At 39.0% G+C, this 16,456-nt stretch overlaps 1 protein-coding gene across 4 annotated transcripts in view; it reads right to left on the minus strand.

The window, feature by feature from the left end:
• The window catches only part of LOC146700187 (cell adhesion molecule 2-like), a 211,205-nt gene that overhangs the window by 37,713 nt on the left and 157,036 nt on the right, over positions 1-16,456 (minus strand). For all 4 annotated transcript variants that reach the window (XM_085470336.1, XM_085470334.1, XM_085470335.1 and 1 more), the window contains one exon: positions 2,315-2,467. In XM_085470336.1, the coding sequence (XP_085326462.1) occupies positions 2,315-2,467 (153 nt within the window). The remainder of the gene's footprint in view (positions 1-2,314; positions 2,468-16,456) is intronic.

The following is a 16,456-nucleotide window of genomic DNA, read 5'->3' on the forward strand; positions in this document are numbered from 1 at the left end:
TCCTGTCTTCATTTATGTTGGAAGTGATAGCAGAGCTGTACGTTTGATTTTTTTCAGAAATCTCTCCGTCAGAACATGCTATATCATGCTTAGGTAACTAGCGAAACTAGCGAGCTAACTTCCGCTAGCTTCCTGCTAACTTCTAACTCCGTTAAATGTAATAACTTTTGTTTTCATGGATGCCTGGAAGTTAAACTTTATAGTTACACCTGGTAAAGCAGCAATGCTGATCGTTTTATTAAAGATGAAAGAATTTAGACAGTTTTTAACTCTCAGTGATGCTGCAGTGTTGTTTGACCTGAAGCTTATGGAGTTTAGGACCCAGATTACTCCCAGATTTAAGAGCATCTTAGTCCGACAAATATGACAATAACGACGGCCGCTTGCATGTTCTGCAAAAAAATGTGCTTTGTTGTGTATCTGACGGACAAACACCAAACCAGTTCCACATCACGGAAGTTGCACCATTTTTACAAACCAATTCTGGTTAATCTGTTTCACTCAACAATCGGCCATGTGCGTATGAAAACAAAGGCACTGCGCATGCGCGTTTTACTCCCATTCTATCGCGATATTTCATTTTCCTATCGTTGCCTAACATTATACCGGTATTACCGTGAACGGTATAATATGGCCCAGCCCTACTGATAACATTTGCATACACTTTCAATTACTGATCGAATACTAAGCACATCAAGTCATGCATCAGCATTAGCCGTATTAGCGGCAATGCTAGCAGCTAACGATGCATCCCATAGTTAAGCTCCAGAAATAGTCTGTTGGTAAACCTGCTACTTTGATGACTCAGACTTAAGAAAGATTACCAGGCATTAATGTGCCAGTATTGATGGCCCTTGGTGGATGAATTCCTGATTATTCTGAGCTCTTACTTTTACTTTACCTTCAGGAGTTTCACATTTTTTAGAGAAATGTCTCAACTACTATAGGATGGATTGCTATGAAATTTATTACAGACATTTATTTTACCTGTAGGCTGAACTCTATCTCAAAATATCTGTAACATCTAGAGTGCCATCAGGTAAAAGGTTGAACACTACTATCCTTGATGACATTCTCATCAGCTTTACACACTGGCAACAGATGAGCACATATTTTTGTTCCAGCACCAAATCATTTGAATGCGAAGCTTGCATATTTGTAGTATTACAGTTTTTTTTTTCCAAAATCGTTTTCAGTGTTTTCTTTTATTCGTCCCCAGTGCTTATGGTCCCAAAGCAGTGGCAGATAAACCAGGCCATCCCCAGACTATTTGGTGTGTTTATTAAATCACCCTCTCTGTTTTCTAGCTTGCACCATTAACTATTGTTCAAAACTGCAAAATGATTTTCTCCATATTCTTATTGAGCAGTAGCCTTTAATGTCTAATTCTCAGAATGCTTGTTAACACAGAGAGCCAGCTAATGATCCTGGAGTGCACAAGCACATCTATTAAGATTAGCAAAAACTAATTGGCAAGATAATAAGCCCAGTGGCAAGAAATGAGACAATGTTTGTGTGAGGCCATGATCACAACACAAACACTGCTAAGGGGAGGGAGGTACTAACAGTGTACACTATTTTTTATCTGCATTTGCAGGCATAAGCAACAGGCTATTTCTAACAACATAGCATCACAGCAAACCAATAAGCTGATAGCCTCAAAAAAGAAAAGCAAGGCTCCAGTAAGGCTGCAAAATCTAGCTATGCTGTATTACTAGTAATTCCGAATCTTCTAAAATCAACAAATTCACAAAATAATGACATAGATATTGCTATACTCGACAATTTCACTATTTTCTTTTTGTGAATTATAATAATTATATATGTTTATATAAAGATTTCAAATGGGGAGTCAGATTTGCAAATTATTTCCAAACGATTATTACTGGATTTGAAAAGCTCCTGAGACTCCGTGAAAAAGAAAGTCAAGTTGGAGCATTTTGTATCTTCAGCAACCTCACGAGCGGAAATGGATATACAGCCACTCAAGACATCTGAGTAAGGTATGCAATTTCTTTTTTGCTTTCTTTCGTCTTTTTCTCACTAATCGACAATTTCTGCTTGAGGTAAAAGGAAACCTAAAGGGTATGTGTTGCATTTGGAAGCTGTTTTTTTTTTTTTTTAAAACACCGTTCAGAGTTTAAAAAAAGTATATATATTATTTTTTAGCCATGGCAAATGAGAGAGAGAGGAAAAACATGTACTTAGATCACTTTACTACAGATTTTACACACATTATAGCTGCTATAACGTCCATCTATGAAATTTTCCTTTGAGGTGGAGTTTTTGCTTTTGCTTTGGATCTTGTACTCACCCAGAACAGTCAGGTAAGCTTTGGCCGTTCTGACAGGCATGGTGAAGAGAGAACAGGTGTACATGCCTTCATCAGACAGCGTGACATCACTGATGCTGATGGTCAACTCTGATGATGTTGCACGCACAAGCTCGATTCTGTTGTCCCTTAGAGCTGGAAACACAGATAACCAGAGGCAGATAGTTAGAAAAATGTTCAAATAACTGTAAACTAGCAGCTGTGGGAGAAACTTGTGGACTTCTACAGTGCGGTGACAGGTACAGGGTTTAAGGCTGTAATATTTGAACGGTGGTTCTTATAATGCATCAGTGTTGATGTCCATATAGGGAATAAACTGCATCCACAGATAGAGAGAAAGAGAGTTTAAAAAGCACGCAGAGAGAGAGATTAACCAATCTAGAATCATCTCATGTGGAAAAAAAACAAACAAGAAAAAATATTTGCCTGTTATTTGGTTCTAAACATTTTCTTTGTTCTGAAAAAAACGACAGCAGAAGCCCTAAAGTTTCGACATCTGCTCTCGGTATTAATTAATGCATATCCTAGATGAACTTCTCTGTAAAATCATCTATCAGTACCAATGAAATTGATTTTCTTCCATTAGTTTTAAAAATGAATGCATCAGCAAACCACCGCATTAAACTATACCACACAGCCTTCACTGCTGTAAACCACTGCAGACATTTACTTATATGAAAATGTAATCTTCCAAAAGACATAACTGAATGCAGTGGGGATCAATATTGCAATAAAAGGCAGAGAGTGAGGCTTAATGAGAATTTGGCAAGATGTGCAAGTAGAAATAGATTTGCTGTGATTGAATGGCGAGTTTAAAGATACAAGAGGGCTCTTCAAACTAGACTTCACGTCTATGATAGGACGGGAGCGTGCGCTAAAATAAAAAAAATGAAATAAAATTCGTCGACACCTTGGAAATAGCAGTCGAAAAACTACACACTAATTTGCAATTAGAAAAAAAGGCTGTGTGAACTATAAAGTGTGCAGAAATTTCTTTCCTGCTGTTTCTGTGGCCTTGACTGTCGGGAAGATTTAGTCAAGCCTTCCTTTTGCTAGTATAATGCCTTTCTACAAACCTTATTTAATATGAGCAGCCAAGGCTACTTTGCTTTTAATCTCCATGAAAGTGACTCAGAACTCCCCTTGTTCAAGTACAGTGTGTGCGCATGTGTGACTTAGTATGGTTGGATTAACAGAAAGATAGCATGACTATTTCTGTACAGATGTTTACATTTTCTTTCATGTCAGCTTTTGAAAGCGTATTTGTATCTTATGATCATTTTAAAAAACACTCTGGGTTTTGTTGCCTCTCTAGACAGGGTTGAAAAGTAAAAGCTATTACACAGTCTGTTTGAGGAGTACTTTAGTCTGGCTGGCAGAATTATGAGAAATGATATCCAAGGTATCTAATACATCAATTATAACATCATAAAGCGTTAAGCTTTTCAGCCTTTCTTCAAACTCCAATCCAAACTTTAATTAATTTTTATATACTACGCAATACTAGGTGAAACATCTTTTAAATGTAAGGCAAAAATATACATTGTATCTTGTTATATTCCTGCAGCTAGACCATCAGATGTACCGTAATTTTACTAGAGATGGATGCAATTTCCCTGCGATAGACTGGTGACCTATGATAGCTGGGATAGGCTCAAGCCCTCCCCTGCTATCCTGAAACATATAAGTGGTTAAGAAAATGGATGGATGTAATTTCCCAGTCACTTGAATTTATTAATGGAGTAATACATAATTAGATATTTTTAATAGGCACCTTAATAAGGCTAAGATATAGATCAGGCCTCATTTCAAATTCTTTGAAAGAAGCCGGCGCTCTCTTTGTATTTAACTGGTTCAGCTGGCGTCTTATTGCACAGCTGGATAGTTGCACTCTTTACAGTTCATCAATATGTTACTCTTTTTGCTGATGGGCATCCAAGCATGAAAACATGAGATGTAAGAAATAATTGTACTGCCTCACACTACTGGCCCAGTAGACAACGGTACTGGGGTTATTGTAAATCTGAATTGAAAAGATTTCATGTAGAACCAAAATGAACCTGGACCAAACAATTCTTCTGGGAATTTTCAGAATACGTGTAACAAAGAACAGAGGAACTGGGCCAGATAATTGCTCATAACTTTGGAAAGTCTAATGGTAATAATCTATGTGTTGCAAAACATTTTTTTTCAAACCGTACACTATTATAATTTTGGGGATTTACGTGTAGTTTTTCCCGTGACAGTACTCGTGAAAAATTTGCTCATCTTCTATTCTCATTAAAACTTTGTGAAGCAGAAGGCATTCAGTGTTGCACAGGTAATAATCTATACGTAGTGGAAACTGTACCTTCGTAAATGTCAGACAGTGGCACATTTCTAGCCTTTCTAGGTGCATTATTTTGGAAGCTTCTATGTGTGCATGCTGTGATCACAGAGCTGAAAAATAAAGAGAAATGTCAGTGAGCAATGCTGTGTCATTTGGTCTGCAAAGACATGAAGGCTTTGCTTTGTGGGTTCCAGGCTAAACATCTACCGTCGATGGCGAAAGTGTTGTAATCGGTTTGGCTAAACGACAGCTGCTCTGTCTCATTTATTATTGCATTTGTTCTGTCCTTTCCCGTTCTTCACAACACCGGTTATCGCTACACGTTGTGTACAGAGCCTGAGCAGACATGACAAGTTGATATGAGCACATGACATATCTGTAGGCTCCAGTGTAGTGACAGTACACTGCTGTTTCTGTGAGTGTCTGTATGAGTTCACATGCCCGTTAATGCAAGACCACAGAATTAGTTTCAGTCTAATACGCTGCCAGTTCAGCTGATGGTTAAAGCTCTCCTGAACAGATAGGATTCCTGTCGCGTGTCATCAAACTACACAAACAAATGCATAGACTTTGTCCCAACAAATAAAATAAGGTAAATATGGATTAAATCCCGACAAAAACTGCTCTTTGTCTCTGTTTATCTATCTTTCTGTCAGTCTCTCAGTTTCTCTCTTTCCACCCACCCTAAGACCTCATTCTGTCTACTCAGGCAGCTCCACTAACCTGTGAATGTGTAAAAGTTAAACAACGCTTCAGTTCAACTGTTGCCTTATTTGCTTTGGGCAAGGAAGTACGAGCAGGCAAATGTCAGGAAATACATTTACTGTAGCTGGCTCGCTTGCTGTCGCGATACAACTCTACCTTCATCCTGTCCTCTCTTCGAAATCCCACTCTAAGATTTGATTTGAGAGAGAATGAGGGGCATGAGGAGTTCATTGGAAAGCATCTAGACTTTTCTGATTTGCTGGTTTACTTAAGCAAAGTAATGAGAATGATTTGACTTGCTGTGATGACATTACATTTATAATAAATGTGATTAATTGTAAAGTGACTCAGCTGTAACAAAACGTGATTGAATCAGTGGGAAAATCCTGTCAATCACCTCCTGATAAAGGAATGGAGAAAAACGATTAAATACTCCTCGAATACTGAATTTATATGATTCTTATTATTCAATACATAATCTGGATTTTGTAATCCAGTCATGTGTTCCTCCAGTAGTTTCCTCCAGTAGTTACAGGCAAAGATCAGGATAGATTCGATGCCAAAAAGCAGGATCATCCTGAGCCCCCTGGAAGGAGGGGATTCAGGCTGGGTTTTGAAACATGAAAGCTGTTATATATAGCCATGAAATCACAACATAGCTGTTAAGGATACTGCTAACAGTAAAAATACCCTTAGATTTCAGTCCCACTTCCATAATCAGACCAATTGATCAGCAAGTTACAAATAAAGTCTGTCTTATCTAGAAATGTAGTAAGGTGTATATGTTTTTGGACAATGATTCCATTAATTTTTGTAATTTTAGCATTGTACACCAATACAATGGACTGTAAATCAAATAATCAACGTGTGACATAAAGATTTTCATATTTAATCAAGGGGAGTTTAACAAAAGTTTAAAGAATAAAATAATTAAAGTTTAAATTAATTTAAAGTAATTAAAGTTTACAAAAAGGTTGTAAACAAAACTAAATTCACTGTTTAAGAATTAAAGCCACTTTTATACCAGTGCCCAAAAACAATTAATCAAAAGAGACATCTAACTGGCAAGTCATTGTCATGGTCAGGCCTGTTCTTAGGTTATTTTTTTTTACTTGTACTCTCAATATGAGGTCCAAACACATGTTTATGTAAATGAGAGAGGCTGTCATTAGGCTGAAAATCCAAAACAAAGAGATCAATAATCAGGTACATTTTAAGAAGAAGAAGAAGAAGAAGAAGAAGGATTGTGCAGGCTGATCAGCAACACTAAACATCCTGAAAGACAGCAGAAGACAGCTACAATGAATCATTGCACAGTTTCCAAAACCCACTCATATGATCTAACTAAGTTAAGAACGATCTCAGGCTGAGGTAGCCACATCATTGTCTACAATCCAGTGATGCTTTCACGCGGAGGATTTACAGCAAAAGAAAAATCACTGGTAACGCACATGAACAGAATGGCCAGATTTGAATTTTCCTAAACAAAACAGTTCTAAAAAGATTAGGACAGAAGAAACGAAAATTAACTTGTAGCGGGATGATGGCATATCATCTCATCTGTCAAACACGGTGAAGGCAATGTTATGGCATGAACATGTATGGCTGTAAGTGGAAGTGTTACAGTGTCACTAGTGTTTTGACTGCTGACAGATGAAACAGGATGCATTTGGAGGTTTACAGAGGGCTATACTCTCTGCTCAGATTCAGCCAAATACTCCAAAACTTCACTATCCATTATACACTTTACCATGCACAGCCATAATAACCTAAACCTTTGAGAAACCAAAAAGTTTCTCAAAGAATAGAAATGGAATATTCCTCAAAGACCAAGTCATCTGATCTCAGCCCAACAGAGCATGCTTTTCAGTTATTGAAGAAAAAAAAAATACACGCAGGCAGCATTAAAGGCCTGTAAGTGAATTTGAGGAAACAACATTTGTTGACGTCCATGGGTTCTGGACTTCAAGTTTTCACTGGTTGCAAAGTGTTAAACACAAACCATTTAAAATAATTTAAAATGATGTTAGTTTGTCCAATGACCTCCTGAAAAGGCTGTTTATAACAACGACTTTAATTCATAAAGAGTTAATACTTTTAGTACTATCTGAATTAAGACTAAAATGTTGTGCTATTGTCCAAATGCTTACCTAAATACCTAACTGGGAAGGATTAGAGTTACAGGGGTCACAGAAGGCAAATGACAATCAAAGGACAAAGGCAGTGAAACTGGCTTCTGGAGAAATGTTTTCACTGTTTCTATCAGTGTAGTTTGAGGCACCCTTCCCTTCAGCTAACCTGCACATTTGGGAATTGAGACATGCTCTGTGGATACAAAAGCATCTTGGCCCACACCTTTGTCAGGTTGCAATATGTCATTTACCCAGGAGAGACGGTCCTCCTGGATCTGGCACATATCTCTGAGCAGGAGATGTGTATGAAACTGCAAACCCATTGGGACATCAGCACCATCCACCCAGCTGATCAGGGCAGGGGAGAAGCTACTTAGCTCTAGGAAGACCAAGAGCAAGATCTCTCAGAGGGCAGAGCTGGGAGAAGAGCGCTGACTGGGTTAGGGTAAGCAGGAGAGGCCAGAAGCTCATGTGACCACATCATTACAACATCAACTTCTGGCTCGCCAGATGGAGACGGATACAATTAAGGGATGAAACACCCAATGAATGTAGCTTATATTTTTTAACATTTGGATTTTCTTTAGGGTTCAAATTTTATATACTAATTATACATGATTTATACAACATAAAAGCAGTGCACAGGACATACATTTTTCCACAGCATGTAGAACAAACAGTCGACCACTAGTCTTTCACATGAAAGCTTGTATATTGACAGAGAGAGTGGAGAAGAGGAATGCATCCTTTGCTATTTGTCTGCGAAGGTGCTGCAGCTGCATGCCATCCATTATAGACCATTAGTGCCGACAGCCCTGAATGTGTTCGTGGAGGACGGTGTTGTTGTCAACATCAAAGAGTGGCAGATTTGTATTCCACAATAACTACTGACGGAATACAACCACATTTTTTTTTTTGATCACTGAGCCCAAGTTTGTGATTCTCTCTACATCCAATTACAACCGCTGATGGCCTCAGGCTGAGAACAGCATCCATGCTGAGGTTCCCATGAATGCAGCCGTGACATCAGATAACAGTAAACGGCCGTAACACCAAAGCTCCAAGACTCTGAGAAGAAAAGCGCAGAGTGCAGAAATGGAAAGCTAAGACAAAGCAAAGCTTGCACAGACAGAAGGTGCAAGATGCTTCATTCATTTTTATTATGGGTGGGAAACTGTGTATGGAGGCACACATGCTCTGTTTGTTCTGTGCAATTTTAATTTTTGATCCTTAATAAAAGATTCAATTAAAATAGTGCATCTTCAGTAGTTCACACAGACATCTACCACCTTTGGTCAACATTTTAATATAAACAGGTGGAGCAGCGGTGTTTACGCCTCTTCCTCTTAGGCTCTAATCTGTTAACATGTGTTGGGAAGCCTTTATTGCACTTATTGACATTATCTTTACATTTAACCATTAAAGCTCAAAACATAAGGTATGATCTGCCTGTCATGGACATTTTTCACCTCCTGGTTTTGCTATGAAACTGACTTTAATAATTAGTTAAGAACACAGATAATAGCAATGGCACTATACATGTTAAGTATCCAAATCTGACTATGGCACAGTCCGACCAGTGTCTTACCCAAACCTGCATTATAGTCAGCATTCACCTTTAAAAATGTGATACCACAGTGAAACTAAAAGGTATCTATTTAATCACTTTTCCTTTGTTCCCACAGAGAACAGAAGGCTTGAGTATTCAAAGCTCTGTCCAGCTCCACCAGGGTAACCCTACAGTAAGTTTGTTACCACACACAGCTGATGGCTTTGTGCTCCATCAATATGTTAGGTGAGCCTCACTAAAATTGCAAATATCACAGTAGATGACCACAGCATGCCAGCAAATTGTTTATATATGGTGACATGCACAGTGTGTGTGCAACTGGAGTCCAGCACATATCAAATTAGACTGCATACATACTGTAGCAGTTTTCCTGTGTTGCTTTGCGGAACCATTAAAAATGGCAGGAAAGGAAACGTGTATGTGAATGGATGGTAATTACATTTTTTTTTGTTTTACACTAGACACGTGTTTATTGTATGGACATACAGAGTCCATATAATAGCCAGGACTTTCAAACTACTCACTTTTAACCTGTCATGTTTGCACATTTTACTGCTTCCTTATATTTTTTCTTCGCCTCTCTTCTGCCCTTTTCTTTCCCTCTTTCCACTGACCCCCTCCTTCCTTCTACCTCCCTGTCCCTTCATCTATCCAGGGACAGTATGTATTAGTATGGAACCTTGGCAGGTGTTTGTTCATTCAAGTGACACAGTTTTATAATGAGAAAAGTGCAAATTTCAGAATATACATTCAGCCGCCTGTGTCTGGATGTGACTGTTCTCTTTTCCTTGTCAACAACCCATCTGGGGACTTGAATTTGTCTGTGCGAATGTGTGTGTGTGAGGGACTGATAGGGAAAAGCAAACAGAATGCAATGCCTATTGAATTGCTTAATGTATATTCTCTATCTCAGGCATTCCTCAGCCTCCATTACCCGTTATAGCTTTCGGTGGAATACTGGCTTTTTAAAATGTAAAATGTGCCATACTCTATAGAGTAATTGGCTTGTGGAGATTTTTCCTGTGACAGAAATGATTTTCTTTCATCAGTCTCTACCTGCCATGTCGAGTTCAGTGGGACACCCTCGCCAGCCCTACTTCATTAAGTCCTTGTGAGAAGCGGGTCAGCGAGGAGACAGCTCTTGCCCATAAACTCTACTGTATTTTGCAGAGGAATACATTTTCCCCAGCAGCTCGAGAGCGGGGTGTCTATAAGGTGCTACATATTTTTACAGCTATCCTTCAAAATGACTTTGCAAAGCATTTAAAAGAAAGTGGAAAAGGTCTGCAGTGTTGTATCCTTGTTTTTATAGTGTTAAAGGTTCCCTGCAAACAACTCTTAATTTTAGGCTGCAGTTTAAAAAATGGATTTCTTTTTCTAAAAAAGAAATGAGAGAGAGAGAAATTATTTCCTATTCCCAATTCTGCACTCCAGAACTTTCTCCTTAAAGACAGAAAGAATAAGCCTGACACTATAAGTGTGAGGTAATTATTCCCATTTGCCTCCAGTATCCTTCTCTACACCCTGTGAATGATAAGTGGCTCTACTAATAAAGACAGTAATAACTGGATCTGTTGCCTCATTTGACAGTGCACTGTCTTTCTCACCTCAGCCTGTTTTACATCAGAACGAGCAGAAATGACATTTGTCTGACACCAGTTTCTCCAATCCACAGTGACAACTATACAGAACTTTTAATTACAATACCTGCATGCACGTCTAAGTGCACAGCAAACAAAAGCAGGGTTTTTCCCCCCTTTTTTTCAAATCAAACGCTGAATGTTACATTCAAACACAGACATGCGCAAAGTGAAATGACAAAGAGAGAAGACGCAGAATGCTCAAGGTCAGAGAAAAAGTTTGCCTGTTTCTTTCACAGGTGATAACTGCATCTGAAAGCTCTCATAAAATGCCTCCTTAATTCGTCTCCTTTATCCCACCAAGGCCTACATTCCATCTCCTTTTCCTTCTTTTTCTTCCTCTTATGTTTTATGGTCCTTGTCTTGGAGAAAGGGGACTTGTTAGGGATCTTTGGAGATTTACAGTCAAGTTTTTTTTCTATCAGAGAGAACACCGTACCAATCTTCAGCCCGATATGAAAGGATGTTTCATAGAGGTACTCTACCAGGGGGAAAAAAGACAGCTGTCTCAAAAGTTTAACTTTCTAGCTAAGATTAACTTTTGAGAGAAAGTTCTGCTATCTGTTTAATAAAAAGTCTGTCAGGCATTTCTTATTTTGTTATTTACTTTGGAAAACTTTTAAAAGCCTATCCCCCTAAATTGCTCAGGCACAGATACTCTGAATGCATCAAAGCTTTCATGGTTGCATACCGGGGAGGTGGAAGGCTTGACATTCCACATGCACACACGTATATATGGGCTTACAAGCACAGATACACACGCTCACATAACCACAAACAGCCAGCAAATTGATTCAGACAGCTGAATATTTGATATCTTAGGACCTGAATAGTTTCATATTCAGCAGTTTGGGGGCCTAAAAATGAGCAGTTGGCCCTTAGCTGTTCACCCATAACACTAATCTTAATGTTTAAACAGATTCAATCAATCTGCAAATAGCGCAGCATAGACAGAGTTGTCCACCACAGGTGCACTCAGCACTTGGTCATTTTTCAAGAACCATTAACAAACTATTGCTCATAGTTACATAAAAAAAAAAAAGAAAATGCTAAAAAATAACCTCTGCAGCAAACAGATCTGAAAATTTTGCCCATTTTTAGAATGCAGTTTTTAATTTGACTGTTCTTCTAATATGCCAGCGCACATGCGCGGGACTCAGGTAGCTCCCCGAGTTCACACTGCGTTAGAAGTTACAAAGACAGCGTGACCTCTTAATGGTCAGTTTGCCTTTTAAGCAGAATGAGGCAAGACCAGAGTAATTGAAGAGCATGAAAAATGCTTTAAAATTTGCATTAATCTCTCAAAATCTAAGCATTAATAAAGCATTTAGCTGGAAAGATGTCAAACTAATTTCAGTGCCTATATATTCATAACAAATACATATACAGAACAGCACTCATGAGGATTTGCTGAATCTGTAGCATTTACATGAAAAGAACGGCATTCAATGGTATTTTTATCTAAAAGATGTTTCTTTTAGATCTTTTTTCTGAGAACTATTATTGTAAAATCCATTTTTATCTTTTTCTACTGTAAACAGACCAACTCAGTGGCTGAGTGTTCAGAGTGAATGCCACATGGGTGCAAATATCTTTAAGGATCTTTAAGAGTCCCTGGTTTGATTCACGCTGAACTCAGACCTTTACTGCATGTCAATCTGCTCGCTTTCCTCACATTTCCTGCCTCTGCCACATCTACTCAGTGAAGGTGAAAATGGCAAAAAAATTAAAATAAAAATCTTCTCATAGTGCAACACGATAGTTTCCCTGTACTTGTGCACGCTTATCTAGCTGGGAAACTATTTCAGGAACTAAACGAGCAAATATAAATGATGTCAGTTCCAGAATAAAGCGTACTATTTCTGACCCTGAAGAAATACTACACCACCACACAGCAAGGCATGTCACTATTTTTTCCTGGAGGTTGTCCAAAGACAACATGACCTAAACCCAAATATCAGACCACTAATTACATTACTGGAGAAATATGTGCAGAATCTTTTCTAGCCACAGAGCTCCCAGTACAAAGGCCTGCCGCTTTAGTATAATTTTGAACAGAACTATAATGTATTCAGCTCTGCCAAGTTTGTGCTGCAGGGAAACGCTTTATGATGCATGTAAAGACAGGTAAACCATGATCCTGCCATAGTCGGGAAGGTAGGGGTGGACAGATAATTAAAGAGAAGGGAAAAGAATCAAGGAAGTAGGTTGAAAATGAAAACCCACATGTGGGTGTTCAAAAAAGAAAGAAAGAAATGGTATGTAAAAGGGTTAGCGAATTACAGCAACCATGTTGAGTAAGTGATTTAAATGTCATACCATAGCGAGCGCTCACACATGATGAGTCCACTAAATAGGCTTGCAAATTTAGCCTGGAAAGTAATTATACATAGGCTCTTCCTAGTATGGGAATAACGAATATTTTGTAATTATGGGCCATTGCAGAATTTCTCCATCCAGGAAATAAAGCTATTATCAAGTCAACCAAAAGAGCAATTTGTAAGGAGATATTAGCCTCTTTTGAATCTTATAAAAGAGAGAATCCCTCTTGCCCAGCGCGCATCTCTCTCACTGTCAAAGCACAGCTTAAGTCCCTTAGTGGTAAGTGATGGAAAGGACAAAATTGGCTACATTCGGGACAATGACTTATTTGAAATTCAAACAACTCTTCACAGCCAGCACCTTTGAGAGGATGGGAGACAAGAGGAGTCTCTTTCATCTGACTAAATGTCTTAGAGGTGAATCTCAGCGCTGACATTAAACAACAACAGCCGAGAAACCGGCACCACTCAAAAGACTACGATGGAGTCAGTTGCTGCATTTGTCTTTCCAAAAGCAATATGTTTATGCTAATGCTCTGTGGCTGGGTTTAACCCCGGATGCAAGTGACGTTTTTTTGTGATTCGACATGTGGTCATGCAGGTGCGGTGCAAAGTCACCAGCCTGCTGCGCAGACGCGCATCAATACGGAAATCTGAAATGATTCCTTCGGTGGAGAGTGGAGAGAAAACCACAATTCATCACAATGATATTTACGGTAGCTGACTTTGAAATAGACCTTTAACATTTAAAGAAGAATTGCGTTTACACGGAGTAAACCTGCAGGTTCAAACAAGGTAGATGCTGCATGGAAAATATCTTGTACATTAAGAGACGGAGGGAAAAATAGTTTTTTCAACCACTGTGACATAGCAAAGTATGCAAAAAGTTGCAGAGTTGGGGTTGTATTTTTGAGCAACTGTGTGCTTGCCCTAATCCCCATCTTCTTCTTCCCAACAGGCAGCAAGGAAAATTAATCTGAAACCTACTGTGCTCAAAGGCGTTTGCAGCTGAGACATCTTTCCTTTCACACACTGCCAGTGGCACTTTGGAAACACTCACCATCTCTGTGCTCCCATCAGCATGTGCATCTGAATTTGCCACGTTCAGCAAGACAACTCCCAAAGCACACATACACACACATACACAAATACAGACCCAAACCAAAACAGCAACACAGCTCTGGAGCCTTAGTAGTATCCCCCTGCTTTTCTGATAATAAGAAAGTCCTTGGCTGGTTTTTCATTTCCAATCTTAGAGCCTTGCATTGGAAATGCCATGAAATAGACCCCCAAGCCCGACCCCTGGTGTGATATGGAATAACCTGCGAAGAACATCACCTGTTGAATTTGATGTTCAATGCAGCTTTTTACCGCTGCTCTTTCTGAAAAAAGGCAGGTAAGTGAAAACATGAATGACGGAAAATTGAAATGCTTTGCCCCATGCATGCATTCAGTTACCCTATGCAAAAATACATACAAACAACAACACAGAAAACACACACGCGTACAGTGCATGAACACCCAAACGGACAAGGAAGCCCAGTGGGCAGCGGGATAATGGAAAAAGACTGTGTAAATCCCATATGTGCTTAATCCAGACACTTACAAGAGAGTGTGATTCATACTCTATGACACTCAAATAATACAGCTGAGAGATGCGCAGGGCACAATCACTCCAGCAGGCATGAACCAACTAAATAAGGCCCATGAATCCTCTTTATGGGGACACTACTGAAGATGGTGTAAAAGGTCAGGAATAAACCCTCTGTACTTATTAGCCATTAAAACAATGGCAGTTTCCTGCCACACCTAGAGTTTGTGTATTCACGCAGGATATTGTGTTTGCGTGCGTCGGTGAATGTGTGAACAATAACAAGGGCTTGCATTTGTTTAATGGAGAAATGTCTGTGTGGGAATATGCAGCTCTCTGGTATATAAACTGTTATTTATACAGAGCTTCGATTCTTCTCTGCAGACACATCACTCCCAGGCTGTTTTCTCCCTGAAAGTGGGATGTGTTGATGAGATTGTTAAAGTCCTATATAACAAAACGCTAAACATTCTCTCCTCTGTTTGTACGCTGCAGCATATCCTCACAGTTGCAAAATTTTTACAAACCCATACATTTGAAGCATGAGTTTGATTAAGAGGGTATAAACACCTCTTATTATAAAAAAAAGTGTGAAATCTCTCCTATTCAACATTTTTAAATCATTAAACTGGATTTAAACACACCCCTCGCCCACGCACTTTAAGTGAAGTCTGTACTTTTTGCTTGTCACTCTTTAGGCACTTCTCACAAAGATGTGGCTTTCATTGCTGACGCTTTTATGTGCTATGAAATTTCACTGTAGCTTCAAAGTGTTTTTGTTCGCTTCTGCGTTATACGACAGTCATTTGGGTCCGAGCACCCATTGTAATACCTGGGGAAAAATGTACCACTAAATAGCTAACTGGATACTCCAGCAAGGTATGCTCTGCTGATGAAGGCTATACCACAAAATGTGAAAATGAGTCTTTGAATATCAGCAACAACTTTATTGCTCTCACTTATACACAAGCCAACAATATTGCATCACTCCTAATATACTGTGTGCTGCAGACGCTAATGCTGGTACGAGCTAAGCACCAACAGAACGTGTGGGATGATCTTCCAACTTGACCAGAACATCAATTTAAACCTTTTAAGCACCGTTTTAAATTTAGATCGAGGGGTTATAGAAAATAAAAATGGATTTGATCCACCACATCATTTTTTTATTGGCGGTGGTTAATCTGATCGAAGGTTTGCACTGATCATGCTTGTGCTTGAAATGCCAGATAAGATGGATGAAAAATGCACTAGCCTGTTTTTACACCCCCACTTACCTTATTCAGTTATACTTTCCAATCATTCACCACAGACAACCGTTACAGTGAAGCAAAACCAACTGCAAACAAACTGACAGAGAAGCTAAAGCCCTTAAACTGCAAATGGCAGGTGGTAATCAGCACTGGTTATACTGTTCAAAATAGAGCTGGTCACATCTACTCTCACCACTGATGGCTTCTTTGTAGCGATGTGTGTCTATCTATGTGTGTAAGGATGAACAGTAACAAAGTAAAAGAGTAATAATAACGGCATACTATACATCCACAGAGGGAAGCTTTGCAAAAAACAGCATGAGAAGCAGCTGGGACACAAGTGTATCTGTTTCTCCTTACTATGAAAAAACGTGCTGCACAGACATGAAAACACAAACTCGAGAAATGTGGGACAGATGCTGAGACACAGCAGAGACAGACACACAGAAAAAGTACGATTTTTTGGTTTTTTTAGGTCAATCTCCAACCAACAAAAAAAAAAAAAAAGGATTCAATCCCGTTTTATGCATTCCTCTGCAAACCCAACATATACTTTTAAAGACCAGATCTGTCATGTGGTGGC

Source organism: Copadichromis virginalis, linkage group LG10, assembly GCF_057382275.1.
Source record: "Copadichromis virginalis isolate Kocher_CV1m ecotype Utaka linkage group LG10, C_Virginalis_male_GT1.1, whole genome shotgun sequence".
Classification (NCBI taxonomy): domain Eukaryota; kingdom Metazoa; phylum Chordata; class Actinopteri; order Cichliformes; family Cichlidae; genus Copadichromis; species Copadichromis virginalis.